Source organism: Cetorhinus maximus, chromosome 17 (assembly GCF_964194155.1).
Source record: "Cetorhinus maximus chromosome 17, sCetMax3.hap1.1, whole genome shotgun sequence".
NCBI lineage: Eukaryota > Metazoa > Chordata > Chondrichthyes > Lamniformes > Cetorhinidae > Cetorhinus > Cetorhinus maximus.
This window is the reverse complement of record NC_135895.1, coordinates 5,086,890-5,102,703: the sequence shown is the minus strand read 5'-3', so window position 1 is coordinate 5,102,703 and position 15,814 is coordinate 5,086,890. Positions and strand designations below refer to the sequence as shown.

The window sequence follows — 15,814 nt, the reverse complement described above, 5'->3', positions numbered from 1 at the left end:
TCTGGGCTGTACATTCTATGTAACTCTAAGTAACATGTGTATGGTGCTGTGCAGCATAATAAGAATAATATCTTCACTATGTTGCAATTGCCCATGTGTGATATTATCCGCTTTCAGGAAAATCTTTTGAAATTTCAATTAAGAGTCCCAAAGTGTTCTAACCCACTAAATATAATGGGCTTTAAAAGCTTGGGGTGAACTAGAAACTCCAATATATTCAGGGAATGATCTTTGCTGCCCTTTATAGATTTTTAGTGAGTTTTAACTGTGAGATTAACAGTGTAGGGTACGGGGAAAAGGCAGGGTAATGGCATGAGGTTGTAATGATTGTTTGGAGAGCCATTGGGCCGAATGGCCTCCTTCTGTGCCATTAAAATTCATGATCCTGTGAATTAAGATTCTGAACATATCCAAACACGTTGACTATTTTATACAAAATAGCAAACGCTGCTCAAGCCGCACACTGAGATCATAGAAATATTAAGTAATTCTGAGACATCTGCAGAAAATGGAACTTTGTACTTCATTGCAGGAATTCACCAAGGCTCCTGGGGCAGCACCTTCCAAACCCACACCCTCTACCATCTAGAAGGACAAGGGCAGCAGACAGATGGGAACACCACCACCTGGAAGTTCCCCTACAAGCCACTCACCATCCTGGCTTGGAAATATATCGCCGTTCCTTCACTGTCGCTGGGTCAAAACCCTGGAACTCCCTCCCTAACAGCACTGTGGGTGTACCCACACCACATGGACTGCAGCGGCTCAAAAAGGCAGCTCGCCACCACCTTCTCAAGGGCAACTAGGGATGGGCAATAAATGCTGGCCCAGCCAGCGAAGCCCACATTCTGTGAATGAATAAAAAAAATAAGAGGGCCCTTTTGAAATATATTTAAATAGCTAGGGTTTATTGTCCCCAGTTTTCCCATTCTCTGTAACATCTTCTAATCCCATACCCTCCAAGGTACCTGCACTCCTTCAAACCTGGCCTCATGTACAGAAATAATGTCCCCTCCATCTGCTGGTGGTAAGACACCCAGAGTGAGGAAGGACATCTACATAGAGCGGGTAAGGGCATCTACATAGAGTGGTAAAATAGCCAATGTTGTGCAAAAAATGCCCTCTCTTTTTTTATTGCCCTACCATTGGCAGCCGGGCCTTCAGCCGCCTGGGCCCTAAGCTCTGGAATTCCCTCCCCAAACATCTCCACCTCTCTCTCTCTCTCTCTCTCTCCTGCTTTAAGGTGCTCCTTAAAATCTACCTTGCTCTTGGTCGCCAGTCCTAATATCTCCATTTGCTGTTTTGTGTCACCAATTTTGATAATTGCTCATGTGAAGCACTTTGGGGTGTTTTACCATGTTCAAGGTGCCATATAAATGCTAATTGCTGTCATTATTATCAATAAGAAGATATTTTAGCTCAGAGAAAGACTGATTACCTCAGACCGAAGGGCTTCGTTGGATGCAATCAGGGCTTGAATAGCTTCATTGATGTCCACACGTCTCTGCGCAACAGTTAGTAAAGGACAAAGAGAGCAATGGATACCATCAGTAGAGCCACAACTTTGCTGTGCAATGGACTTAATGAAGGTTAGTGCTGTGGATTGGAACAGCTTCCGTCTCAACCATCCAGTGTCAACATCAAGCACTTGCAGGCCAGGTCCACCATGATTAGACGCAAAGTCCCATTAACTCCAGCTTAACCATGGGCCTCAAATTCAAGGTAAAATAGTCACTAATAAATGCACCAGGAACACCTTCTTTACCCAGAGAGTGGTGAGAATGTGAAACTGGTTAACACAGTGGGTGGTTGAGGAGAATAACATAGACACATTTAAGGGGGATTAGATAAACACATGAGACAGAAAGGAATAGAGGGGGAGGGGGTGGAATAGTGGTAACATCACTGGACTAGTACTCCAGAGACCCAGGGTAATGCGCTGGGGACAGCAGCTGGTGGAATTTAAATTGGAGTGACAGAAGAAACACGAGCACAGTTGGTTAGTTTTTCTGTGGTGCATGTTCTATATAATTCTAGGTAAAGACTATTGCATCCATGTGACATTTTTCCATGATCCACTCTCTCTGAGAGTTTGGTAATCTGGTAGAAAATGAGGACAGATTGAGTCTGTAGACCCAGGTCCCCCCTGACACTGTCCTTACCCAGTCTATGTGAACGTCCTTACCCACTCTGGGTGTCTTACCACCAGCAGATGGAGGGCACATTCACCCCAGGCCATGTGGAGTTAGATTCCAATCCGATTGCCAGAAATGAAGGCTGCTGTCTAACTGACTGCACCACAACCAGTTCCACAAACTGAACCCTCATGACCAAGGATTTGTGTCCAAATTTTAGCACCGTTTGATATATTTAACTGAATGAAGGAGAACTTACAGTTGGTCCATGCCTGTCGCCTTTTGAATTCCAAACATTACATTCAATAAACTTTGTTTAGACTTAATGCGTAAACTGCTTTAGTGTAACTGCTTTGACTGGTCAGTGTAATAGCTTAGGAAATAGGAGTAGGCTGTATCCACCATTCAATAAGATCATGGCTGATCTTCCACCTTCTTGCACTCTCCTCATATCCTTTGGTTCCCTTAGTGCCCAGAAATGTATCAATCTGAGCCTTTAATATGCTCAAAAAACACTTTATTCTTTTGTATGGGTCATTCACAAGGCCAGCATTTGTTGCCCAGCCCTAATTACCCTTCGGCTGCCTTCTTGACCATCTCTGAGGAAAGGTAAGAGTCAACCACATTGCTTTGCACCTGGAGTCACAAGTAGGCAGATGGTCAATTTCCTTCTCTGAAGGACATTAATGAACCAATTGATCATGGTTATCATATTCCAGATTTAGTCATGGAATTTAAATCATTTGCTGTGGTGGGATTTGAATCCATGTCCGCAGAGCGTGAGCCTGGGCCTCAGATTTACTAACCCAGGATTATTACCACTAGGCCATTATCTTCCCACAGCTCTCTGAGGTAGGGAATCCACAATGTCAATAGTGAGGGACTTTCTCCTCATCTCACTCAGTCTTAAATGGCCGACCCGTGATCCTTAGACTATGACCCCATAGGTTCTATTCCCCAGGCAGGGGGGAAACAATCCCCTAACAGTTAAACATGGGGGTTTTATTCAAAACTGTATCTTGTGAGATCTGAATGTGTGCGCACATCCCTCCTTATAAACACCAAGAGCTGGCAAGTTACTTCATGCCCTGAACTGTACCTGTGACTCCTCTGGGATTTTCTGGCCCTGCTGGGGGTGGGGTGGGGGTGGGGGTGAGGCCGGGAAGGGGGGAGGGGAATGCGGCGGGCTAGCCAAAAGTCCATTGGCTTTTGACAGGACCGGAAAATCCCAGCAGTGGGTGGAGCTGGAAAATCCCGGCCTTTGCTCCTGTAGGATTTCAGTCAACCATCCAGGAATATGGGCGAAAATGTGACTAGGAAATAAACTGGCCGTTTCCCTCATGGACCACAATTGGTTAAGACCGAGGTAGATAGGTTCTTGATTGGTAAGGTGATCAAAGGTTGCGGGGAGAAGGCGGGAGAATGGGGTTGAGAAACTTATCAGCCATGGTTGAATGGCGGAGCAGACTCGATGGGCCGAATGGCCTAAGTTCTGCTCCTATATCTTATGGTCTTATGGTTATAGTTGTCTGTGGTTCAGATCAGCAATCATCTATCGAAGGGTGTTCTAGCTATCTTCAAATTGAGGAAAATATTGATTCCTTTCCTCAAAGGGTGAACAGAGACCTTCAAGATGCAGGTTTAAAATGAGATAGCATGCTGACTTTAACACAGAGCAGAGGAATGCGTATTGAATATTGCTTACCAATGGACCAGGTGCCCCAGGAGGACCCTGTAATGAAACAGTTAACTTTGTTATAACCATTCATTTCTACCTAAACCTGGTTTTTAAAAAAAAATGAACAAAACAATTTAAAAACATCTACTCACAGGTGGTCCAGGTTGTCCTTGGGGTCCTTCAGGCCCCTAGTAAAGAATCAAAGCATTACAAATCATTACAGAACATTGCAAATCATTGCAGAACAATACAAATCATTGCAGAACATTACAAATCATTACAGAACTGAACAAATCATTGCAGAACATTACAAATCATTACAGAACATTGCAAATCATTGCAGAACAATACAAATCATTGCAGAACAATACAAATCATTGCAGAACATTATAAATCATTGCAGAACTGAACAAGACTTTCTTTTTACAGACGACCATACGAACAAGGAGCAGGTGTAGGCCATTCGGCCCCTCGAGCCTGCTCCGCCATTTAATAAGGTCATGGCTGATCTGATAGTAATCTGAAATCTGCATCCCACCTGCCCCCGATAACCTATCACCCCCTTGCTTACCAAGAATCTATCCACCTCTGCCTTAAAAATATTCAAAGACTCTCTTTCCACCGCCTTTTCAGGAAGAGAGTTCCAAAGACTCACGACCCTCTGAGTGAAAACATTTCGCCTCATCTCCGTTTTAAATGAGCGACCCCTTATTTTTAAACAGTGACCCCCTAGGAGAATATTCCCCCACAAGAGGAAACATCCTCTCCACGTCCACCCTGTCAAGACCCCTCAGGACCTTAATTACTTCCTGTACAAAGAATTACATGGAAGTTCCAGCACAGTAACAGTCCATTCAGCCCAGCTGGTCCGTGCTGGTGTTAATGCTCCACCCGAGTCTCCTCCCACCACGGTATCCTTCTCTTCCTTTCTCCCTCATGTGTTTATCCAGCTCCCCCCTTAAATGTAATTACCCTATCCACCTCACTCCCTGTGGTAGTGATTTCCTCATCCTTACCACCCTCTGGGTAAAGAGGTTTCTACCAAATTCCCAGTTGGATTTATTGGTGGTGACCTTACAATGATGCCCTCTATTCAGTTAACAAGTCTTTTATTCAGAAGTCGATTAAGGAATTTGCATTCAACTATTTTCATGGAAAAGGGATGGTGAAAATGTATAGCACCCCTATGAAAAATGACTCTTTCTGAAATCTTGTCCTGACAGGACTGTCTGCAACAGCACATTGAATTATTTGCACATTGAAGTTTAAGTAAAGACATGAACATGACAAGACATGTGAAGATTGTAGCTTTTGGCACAAAATCCCCAGGATCTAAAATGTAATCCAACTTCCTCTTTGCAAGAAAGAACTTGCGTTTACGGTCACACCGCAAATGGTCTTAAGCTCTTCGCATCAACTTGCATTTATATAGCACCCTTATAGAGTTTAGAAGAATGAGAGGGGGTCTCATTGAAGTGTATAAAATTCTGACGGGGCTGGACAAACTGGATGCAGGGATGATGTTTCCCCTGGTTGGTGGTGGGGGGGTGGGAGGGGGGGGTTCTGGGACAAGCCTGAGGATACAGGGTAGACCATTTAGGGCTGAGATGAGGAGAAACTTCTTCACTCAGAGGGTGGTGAACCTGTGGAATTCTCTACCACAGGAGGCTGTGGAGGCCAAGTTACTGAATATATTTAAGAAGGAAATAGATTTCTAGGCACCAAAGGCGTCAAGGGGTTTGGGGAGAGCGCGGGAGTATGACTTTCAGACAGAGGATCAGCCATGATCATATTGAATGGTGGAGCAGGCTCGAGGGGCTGAATGGCCTACTCCTGCTCCTATTTTCTAAGTTTCTATGTTTATATCGTAAAATGGCCAAAGGTGTTTCACAGGACTGTTTGTCGAGCAGAGTTTGACACAGAGCCATGTAAAGAGATATTGGAACACATGACCAAAAGCTCGGTGAAAGAGGTAGGCTTTAGGAAGGTTCTTAAAGAAGGAGAGGGAAGGAGAGAGATTTAGGGAGGAAATCCTACAGTTTAGGACCCAGGCAGCTGAAGGCACAGCAGCCAATGGTGGTGATTAAAATTGGGGATGCCCAAGAGGCCAGAATTAAAAGGCACAGAGATCTCGGAGAGCTGGAGGAGATTACAAAGATATGAAGGGGTGAGGCCATGGAGGGATTTGGAAACAAGAATGAGGATATTATGTTGGAACATGACTGTAGAACCTTCCGGACTAGCAGGACTGAGAAGCTCTCAAGGCTTCTGGGAGAGGGGAGTGAGGGAGAAAGTAACTCCTTCCCTTAAGGCACAGATTCTGCACATTGCAGCGAGGTGAGGGAATCTTGGGCCAGAGTTGGAGGTGCAATGAGTCCTGCCCGAGGTCCTATCATCATGCCTGGGAACTGGAGTACACTCCGGACACAGAAAAGAGGGAAATCGATCCTTGAATCAGAATGGATAGATTTGGTCTAGGGTTCTCTCAGAAAAGCAAACACTTTATTTTCTTTTTATTCTTTCACAGGATGTGGGTATCACTGTCAAGGCCAGCTTTTAGGTTTTTGGTTTTCAGGTTTGCTTTGTCCAGCGAATGCTAGCTGTGCCCTTGATAGTAACACATTAGTTGGTGCTTGAAACAATATAGGCAGAGAGACCGACTGACTGAACAAACGCTGGTGGTTTATTGGAACTAAGAACAGGGCACCGACACATTGTCTGCTTCTTCAATCACCTCCAGCTCTAGACTTACAGTTACCAAAGTATGGCGATTGGTCAATTCAGTCACATGACCAATTAACTACATTCTCTTAAAGGTACATAGCACTCCACTTTATCACACCAGCATCTGTCGCTCATCCCTAATTGCCCTTGTTCAGAGGACATTTAAGAGTCAGCCACATTGCTGTGGGTCTGGAGTCACATGTAGGCCAGACCAGGTAAGGACAGCAGATTTCCTTCCCTAAAGGGCATTAGTGAACCTGATGAGCTTTTGTAACAATTGATGATAGCTTCAGGATCACCATTACAGGATAGCTTTATATTCCAGATTTATTGATTGAATTTAAATTCCACCAGCTGCCATGGTGGGATTTGAACCCATGTCCTCAGAGCATTACCCTGGGCCTCTGGATTACTTGTCCAGCAACGTTGCCACTAAGCCACCCTCTCCACCTCAGTCTTCAAAGCACCAGTAAAAATTTCAGTATATTGTGAAATAAAAATGAAATTTGTTTTATCCAGTCACCAGTCACTATGATAGTACACTGTAATTTGTAAGGTATAACTCCCCTCCCATTCTACGATACTGTGTACCCCGAGTCACAATAAGCAATGCCCCGGGAGTATAATAATACTCAGTTTTTATCTGTTCAGACTGTTTTGATTGGTCAGTTTGAGGGTCACGTTTGTTGGTGGGTTGATCTGATGGGCAGTGCCTGGCACACACAGAGACACATGGGACATGCAGACAACTGGCGTGCTTGATGCACATGGGGCTGCCAATGGTTTGTGGTTATGGTGGTAGCGACAGAGTAGGGGGGGGTGGGTGGAGAATAAAAACAGCGGAAGTTAGGGGAGCTAATCAACAAGGTTACTCTTACTGGAGAGATTGTTTCCATGAGGACTGTGATATAATTGGTGGAACAGATGAGATGGTAAGAGTGGGATTGGGAAGGCCTGGGAAAGGGGGAGGTGCCATTGTGGGGGGCGCCATTGTGGGGGGCGGTGGGGGGGTGTGGTGGATGAGATGACGAAATTGATTAAGTGTGGCAAAATGGCAGGGACAATTATTTGATACAACTCATTATTCGAAAGCCCTTCTTTGTGTCAAAAAGAAGATTCACGTGGTTTGAATGGAAACATTTTTAAAGAGCTGTCACGTGAATTCAAAGAATACATCAGTATCAATTCTATAGACGAAGAAGATGATAACAGTCTATACTCTCCAGAGTTTCTACACAGTCTAACTCCATTGGGCAGGCCACTACACAAACCTGGACTCAGGGAAGGAGCAGTTATAAGGTGCTACGAAGCTTGAATCCTGAACAAGGACTTTGTCAGGGAAAAAGGTTGGTATTTTGGAAGCTTTAATGACCAATGTTGGAATTATAACCGGCGGGTTTCAAGGAAATAGAGTGTTTATTCTCGGACAATATTGAGCCCTTGAAATGTAAACCTGCCTTTTCATCTCGGGGAGAAGAATTCCCAATTAAGTTTACATATTCGATGAATATAAACAAGTCACAAGGCCAGGCTCTTGAGAGAGTTTGTATTTCTATTCCTAGGCCTGTTTTTACAGATGGAGGAGGATTTTCTCCCTGTCAGGGGTCTGAGCGAGAGCGGGAGCGGGAGTGGTAGCGGGAGCATGCACAGCATGCACGCGAAACAGCACAGAACTCTCCCCTAGGCACGGAGCTGCCTCAGGGAGTTCAATTTCATTCTCAAAAAGTCAATAATAGATTTTTAAAAATTATTCGGACACGTCCCCTCATGTGACAGTGTCACATGAGCTGGGACATGTCTGTGAATTTTATTAAAAATTTTTATTAAAGTTTAAAAGCCTTCATGAAACCTCATCCCGCCCGTGGATGAGGTTTCATGATAAATGCAAAGGCCGCCTGGGCTCTGTTAATTCTTTTAATTGATATTTAAATGGCCTTTATAGGCCTTTGACAGTTCGGCGGGTGCGCAGCCGACTCCTGTGTGCGCCCGCCGAACTGAAGATCAGAATGACGCGCGGTGACATACGGACACCCGCCTGATGTCACCACGCGTCATTTTATATGTCAGCGAGTGGGGCCTGATCCCACACACCGACCAGAAGATTCAGGCCGTGGACAACTTGATGTAGCTTTTTCCAAAGGGATTTGGAATTTGATTTGATTCTGTTTACATCTTTGGTGAGAGAATAACTAGAAATCCTGTATTTAAAGAAGCAGTGTTGCAATGAAGATATTAATTTGACCACAAATGTTCTTTTTGTAGTGGAATGCAGAAAGAAATCTTACCCTGTTTACCACACTTTAGATAATCAGGCAGTGAAGGATAGAACCAGATTCTAGACTTTCCACACTTTCAAGGGTTTATTTACAGGGATAGATATTGCAAGCATGCAACTCCAAACCCAACAACCACAGTTTCAACCTGCTCCTACGAGCTCTTCCAGAACGCAAGCGAATCCTTAATCATCTGAATACAACTAAACACCCAAATTAATAAATTATACAATTAACACTCTTGAATATTGCTAAAGGAGAGGCATGTTGGGGAAGCTTCTCATTTTGCTCTTATCAGAATAAATGCAGGACGAAAACCTTTGGCAACGTGTCTCTCTTTTCAACAATAATAACCTTCTAGACTATCAATGAACACTCTGTGGCCTCTCATTTAATTCCACCTTCAGCTCAGTTTGATGTAGAAGTCAACAGCCCACAGGATGGGATGGAAACCATACTCTCCCCTTATCAGACCTTTCCAGGCTCCTGTAGGATAATTACCTTTAGAATGTGTCCAGTTAAACCTGCCCCTTGCTAAAGTTAAAAAAAACTCAAAGCAGAAGTTTGGTATAACTTTTTTGTTTCAAGAAAGAAGTTTGTTAACGTTTGTGTGATTCACGACTTTCTTTCTCATTCAGAGGTCATCAATGTTTTATGTGCGGGTCAGAAATTTTTCATCCTGTAAGCATCAGGTTTCCTTTAGAGTGTTTGAACCACCCATCTGCTTCTTGTCATGTTCCACAGCTATAGTTCGTAACATGCTCAGCATGAATATTGTTAAGTAGAGCTGCAGGACGGTCATAAACCAACGGAATCCTCTCTGTTTATTCTTTAAATATAACTCACTACCACAGGGAGTAATTGAGGTGAACAGTGCACACACATTTAAGAGGAAGCTAGATAAGCACATGGCGGCAAAGGAATAGAAGGATATGCTGATAGGGTGAGAGGAAGAGGGCAGGAGATTCACGTCAAAACAGCTGAATTGTCGTAAAAACCCATCTGGTTCGCTAATGCCCCTGTAGGGAAGGAAATCTGCCGTCCTTACCTGGTCTGACCTACATGTGACCCCAGACCCACAGCAAGGTGGTTGACGCTTAACTGCCCCCTGAAATGGCCTAGCAAGACACTCATTTGTATTTAAGGCAGCTCACCACCACCTTCTCTAGGGCAATTAGGGATGGGGCAATAAATTCTGGTCTTGCCAGTGATGCCCACATCTTGTGAATGGATAGTTTTTGGGACTTTGTTGTGCAACATTTAGTAGCCCTGTTTGGCTACAAACTTCATAGGGTTACCTAAGGCCGACAACACAGAAATAAGCCTTTCAGCCCAACTGTTTTATGCTGACATTTTTGCTCCAAATGAGCCTCCTCCCACATTATTTGAGGACTCTGGGTCTATACTCGATGGAATTTAGAAGGATGAGGGGGGATCTGATTGAAACTTACAGAATACTGAAAGGCCTGGATAGAGTGGACGTGGGGAAGATGTTTCCATTAGTAGGAGAGACTAGGACCCGAGGGCACAGCCTCAGAGTCAAGGGAAGACCTTTTAGAACAGAGATGAGGAGAAACGTCTTTAGCCAGAGAGTGGTGAATCCATGGAATTCATTGCCACAGAAGGCTGTGGAGGCCAGGTCATTGAGTGTATTTAAGACCGAGATAGATAGGTTCTTGGTTGGTAAGGGGATCAAAGGTTACGGGGAGAAGGCGGGAGAATGGGGTTGAGAAACTTATCAGCCATGATTGAATGGTGGAGCAGACTCGATGGGCCGAATGGCCTAATTTCTGCTCCTATGTCTTATGGTCTTATTTCATCTCACCTGATCAGCACATTACGTAGCATTACACAGAGTTTACAGCACAGAAAGAGGCCATTCACCTCAGCTGGTCCATGCTGGTGTTTATACTCCACACAATCTTCAAACCAACCTTCTTAAACTGTACCAAACATGAAGACTTATTTACACAGTGACATTTGTCATGCCGACAATCAGGCAACTCCATTCTTAATAAGATTTCTAAATTCCCGTAAATGTGTTGCTGAAGGGAGTATGGTGGTATAACAATCAGCTGTTGATTAAACGGCCTTACCATTGCTCCTCTGCTGCCCTTCACACCTTTTGGACCCTATGGAGGCAAAGAAAAAAAATAACACACATCAACTGAGAAATAATCATGTCCGGAGGCTTGGCGGCCTCCGATGCTTGACCTTTGGTGCTTCAGATATTGTAGAATGATACACAAAAGAAGGCCATTTGGTCTAACACGTCTGTACTGGCTCTTTGAAAGAGTTATCCAATTAATCCACACCCCATGTTCTTTTGCTATAGTCCTGCAAAATATTTCTCTTCAAGTTATTAGTGAACCTGCTTCCACCGCCCTTTCAGGCAGCGCATTCCAGATCACAACAACTCGCTGCGTTAAATAAATTCAACTCATCGCCTATCCACCACCCCCCCCACCAGTTCTTTTTGCCAATTATTTTAAACGTGTTATCTGGTTACTGACCCTCCTGCCAGTAACCGTGTTCCCAACAGACACACGGGAACACCACCACCTGGAAGTTCCCCTCCAAGTCACTCACCATCCTGACTTGGAAATATATCACCGTTCCTTCACTGTCGCTGGGTCGAAATCCTGGAACACCCTCCCTAACAGCACTGTGGGTGTACCTACACCACATGGGCTGCAGCGGTTCAAGAAGGCAGCTCACCACCAGCTTCTCAAGGGCAATTAGGGATGGGCAATAAATGCTGGCCTAGCCAGCGAAGCCCACATCCCGTGAATGAATGAAAATAAAAGTTTGTCTTTGTTTACTCTGTCAAAACCCCTCATGATTTTGAACCCCTCTAGTAAATCTCTTTCCTAACCTCCTCTGCTATAAGGAAGCCAATCCCAGCAGCACATCCAGACCATAAAAACTTGCTGTGGCATGCCTCTTATTCTTTTGCCAGTTACCCTATCTTAAAGTGAGCAGTGAGAAGGGACACACGTTAAAAGTAAAGAAAGGAAACTTTCAAACTAACATCGATGAGTTTTTTAATATGAAGATCAATCAAGAAACAGAAGGAACCCCAGGACAGAGCTTTGGAGGTTAAAGACATGGAATTATTTAAGAAACAATTTGATGCTTTAGGATCTTTTGAAGTGGATGAATTAAGGTTAGCTAGATGGCCTCTCTCAGGTGGAATTGGATTACAGCCAATATTGCAGATATTCTGGTTAGATTGGCATGGCAAGGATGATGGGTAGATAATCGGGGGAGATGGTGGTGTGATGGTAATGTCTCTGGACGAGTAATTCAGAGACCCAGGCTAATGCTTTGGAAACAAGGGTTCAAATCCTACTATGGCAGCTGGTGGAGTTTGAATTGAAAAGCTAGGCTCAGTAATGATGACCGTGAGACCATTGGTGGTTGTTGTAACAACCTATCTGGGTCACTATTATCCTTTTGGGAAGGAAATCTGCCATCCTTACCTGATCTGGCCCTACACGTGACTCCAGGTCAACAGTAGTGTGGCTGACTCTTAACTGCCCTCTGAAATGACCTAGCAGGCCATTCAGTTCAAGGGCAATTAGGGATGGGCAACAAATGCTGGCTTTGCCAGCGATGTCCATGAATGAATAAAAAACAAAGATGTCACCGCCTGTTAAAGATGTTTATGATGAAGGAGCCAGATACTTACAGGTTTCCCAGTAGGGCCAATAATTCCAGTGGGTCCGAACGGTCCAGTGTCCCCCTTTACATAAAAAAAACAAGAAAATGGAAATGAATATCCGAGCAGGAAAAACATCTCTGGGTGTTTAAAGGTTTCGTGCTGCATTGCAATGATTTTCCCCCTGATAAGCTATGGCCCGACGGGAGAATTAGTGGATAATGGATGTCCAACTTGAAGCAACATATCACCATGGTTCAATCACACTGGTTTCCTCTCTCCCTATCCCCTCGTTAGAAAGTTACTTTCTCTTGTGTTGTTTTCCCTCGGCAAAGCATCAGTTCGAAACTGACACTGGTCAAGTGATGCGTTCCAAGAGGACTACCAATTGCTGCTTAGGATCAGTCAAGAGGAGGGGCTTGATGACACTCTGCAAATGGAAGACATTAAAAAATAGGAGCAGTTGGAGACCTTATGGCCCCTCGAACCTGCTCCACCAAAATTTAACAAATAGAAGAGTTTACTTACGAATGATCCAATAGGGCCTTTTGGACCTTGAATTCCTTTATAACCAATATCTCCAATTGGACCCTACCAAAATAAAACAAAACATCGACTTTCATTAAAATAAAAGCAAAATACCGCGGACGCATGGAAATCTGAAACAAAAACAGAAAATGCTGGGAAAACTCAGCAGGTCTGGCAGCATCTGTGGAGAGAGAGAATCCAAGTTAACGTTTCGGGTCCATATGAAGAAGTCATACGGACTCGAGATGTTAACTCTGTCTCTCTCTCTCCACAGATGCTGCCAGACCTGCTGAGTTTTTTCCCAGCATTTTCTGTTTTTACATCGATTTTAATTGCACGCGCGCTTTATTCTCTCTTCAACGCTGAACACACCATCAGCTGCTGTGTTGTGACATGTGGTTCTGAAACCAACCACTGCTAAAATCATTGGTGCCATCTTGAGCCCTAGGGCCGGGATTTTCCTGTCCCATCGTGACGGACGTGTGCCGGCCCAGCTTTTGGTGGGACCGGATGATTCCCCGGGGCAAATGGGGCCGGGAAATCCCACCCTAGGATTTACTATTTCCCAATGTTCTATATCACACCCTTAACCACGGCAAGCATGCTTTGTGCTGATGAAGGGAAGAGCTGTTGTTTGCTGGGCTTGGTTCCCTCTTCCTCCAGAATCACAAGCAGCCTCTCCCAGGCCAGGTCAGTCTATCTTTACTGTCAACACAACCCTGAGAATATCATCCTACCTCACGTTCAGCCTCCCTGTTAAACCAGCCTGACAGTTCCAGTCTGCTAAAGACTGTACAGTGTAGCCGCAAACTGGAGCTGGTGGGGTGGGTGGGTGGAGGCGGGTTTAGTCATCTGTCCAAAAACAAGACATTGGGAGAGGCCCTGAACCACTTTCTTGAATGGACCTTATCTAAATACCGCTGGTGAATATTGCCGGCATTAAATGGACAGTTGCAGGAGCGGAAGAAAATGTTTATCTCTCCCTTGAAACAGTGGTCATGAGCCTCTTTCCTGAATCTAACTAAGTCTCTTGCTCGGCCATTCCAGAGGGTAGCAAGAGTCAACCACATTGCTGTGGGTCTGGAGTCACATGTAGGCCAGACCAGATAAGGGCAGCAGATTTCCTTCCCTAAAGGGCATTAGTGAACCAGATGGGTTTCCACAGCAATCCAGTAACTACATGGTCAGCATCACTCTTATCGAGTTGTACTTAATTAACTGAATTTAACTTCCCCAGCTGCCAATGGTAGAAATTGAACTGATGCTGCCAAATCATTAATTCAGACCTCTGGATTCTAGCTCAATAATATAACCAACGTGCTATTATATACCTTTACAGGAGGTGCCAGCTCCACTTGATAAGAATCCCCTCCAGTACATATCTTAAGCAATGAGTAGGACAATAGAAGCTGCTTTCCAAATACACTCACAAAAATAACACTGGTAGTCAGATCAGCTGCAGTTTCTCTACAGTTGATGTTAACACTTGCTACAAGAATCTTTCTGAACAGTGACACGATAATCTCGAAAGCTTTCTCCGTGAAAATTCACCCGTTTTTTTGACCTACATACTTTTGGGCCTTCAAAGCCTGGGAAACCCATCAATCCTCGATCACCAGCTTCCCCCTGAAAAGAAACAAGCATGGTCTTTCATTCAGTTCAGAAATTTTAGACTTCCTTAGTGACAATTTCAACAAAGGTGCACAGTTTGACAAAGCATGCTTTGAATGAAGCATCTACATGCTGCTGAAGGGCAGATAACCAGAGGACACAGGTTTAGTGGCGATTTGGCAAAAGAACCAGGGGCGGCCTGAGGAAAAACTTCTTTGAGTAACGAGTGGTTAAGATTCGGAACATGCTGCCTGGTCGAGTGATGAACACAGAATCAATAGCCTTGAAAAGGGGATTGGATGAATATTTAAAGGAGATAACATTGCAAGGATGGGTGGGAAGAGTGGGGCATTGGGACCAACTTGATTGCTCTTTGAAAGAGGGCTGAATGGCCTCCTCTGTACTGTGCTTCTGCATGATTCTATGTGTGGTCACTATTAGCGTTGCCAATCCTCCAGCATTGCCCTGCGGTCTCCAGGAATTGGAGACTAACCTCCAGGATGCTGTTACCAGCAAAACCAGAGAGAAAAATCATTGGGGCATTAAAAAGAAACACTGATTTTCTTTTTTTCATTTACTTTGAACACATTTGCATATTGATTATAAAAAATATCAGAGATGAGGGAGAAAAGGCTGTTTGGCTGAGAGTCAATGATTATCCAATCAGAGAGCAGAGAGCCAATTCACTTTCCGATTGGCTGTGGGAAGGTGGGTCACTGCGAGGGTGAAGTGTCAATTGACCAATAGCAAGAGTGTGGAGAGGGGTGTGGCAGGATAAATCCTCCAGGGATAAATCCAACCTGAGCTGGTAACACTAGGTGACATTGTGGAATTGAGCTTGTGCTAGTTACATGCACGACTGCCTCTGAGTTATAAGGTTCTGGGTTCAAGTGCCACTCTAGATCTTCTCCTGTAATTTAGGGCGACACTAAGGCTGGTTAGAGTCCTCCAGGTTCACAGATAAACATCTTTATCCCAGAGGAACCACATTGCTTGATGGCATTCTTTCAGACTCTGTCCTCCATGGGGTCTCCCCAGGGATACACACTGAGATAAGCATTAACTGCTGCTTGAGGACCATCACCTCGGTGAAACACGCCCTCTGGCCTGCTCAAAACTTCCAGAGCAAAGAGTTATCCACGACCGAGTGTTGTAGACCGCTGCATTCCAAGGTCTGGGACTACATGCTGAGGGACACACTAAA

At 44.5% G+C, this 15,814-nt stretch overlaps 1 protein-coding gene across 1 annotated transcript in view; it reads right to left on the bottom strand.

Moving 5' to 3' along the window:
• The window catches only part of col24a1 (collagen type XXIV alpha 1), a 721,848-nt gene that overhangs the window by 8,121 nt on the left and 697,913 nt on the right, over positions 1-15,814 (bottom strand). Inside the window, exons 49-55 of the mRNA XM_078561886.1 lie at positions 14,572-14,625; positions 13,000-13,062; positions 12,502-12,555; positions 10,907-10,942; positions 3,966-4,001; positions 3,841-3,867; positions 1,439-1,504 (exon numbers count right to left, since the gene is read on the bottom strand). Coding sequence (XP_078418012.1) covers positions 1,439-1,504; positions 3,841-3,867; positions 3,966-4,001; positions 10,907-10,942; positions 12,502-12,555; positions 13,000-13,062; positions 14,572-14,625 — 336 coding nt within the window. The remainder of the gene's footprint in view (positions 1-1,438; positions 1,505-3,840; positions 3,868-3,965; positions 4,002-10,906; positions 10,943-12,501; positions 12,556-12,999; positions 13,063-14,571; positions 14,626-15,814) is intronic.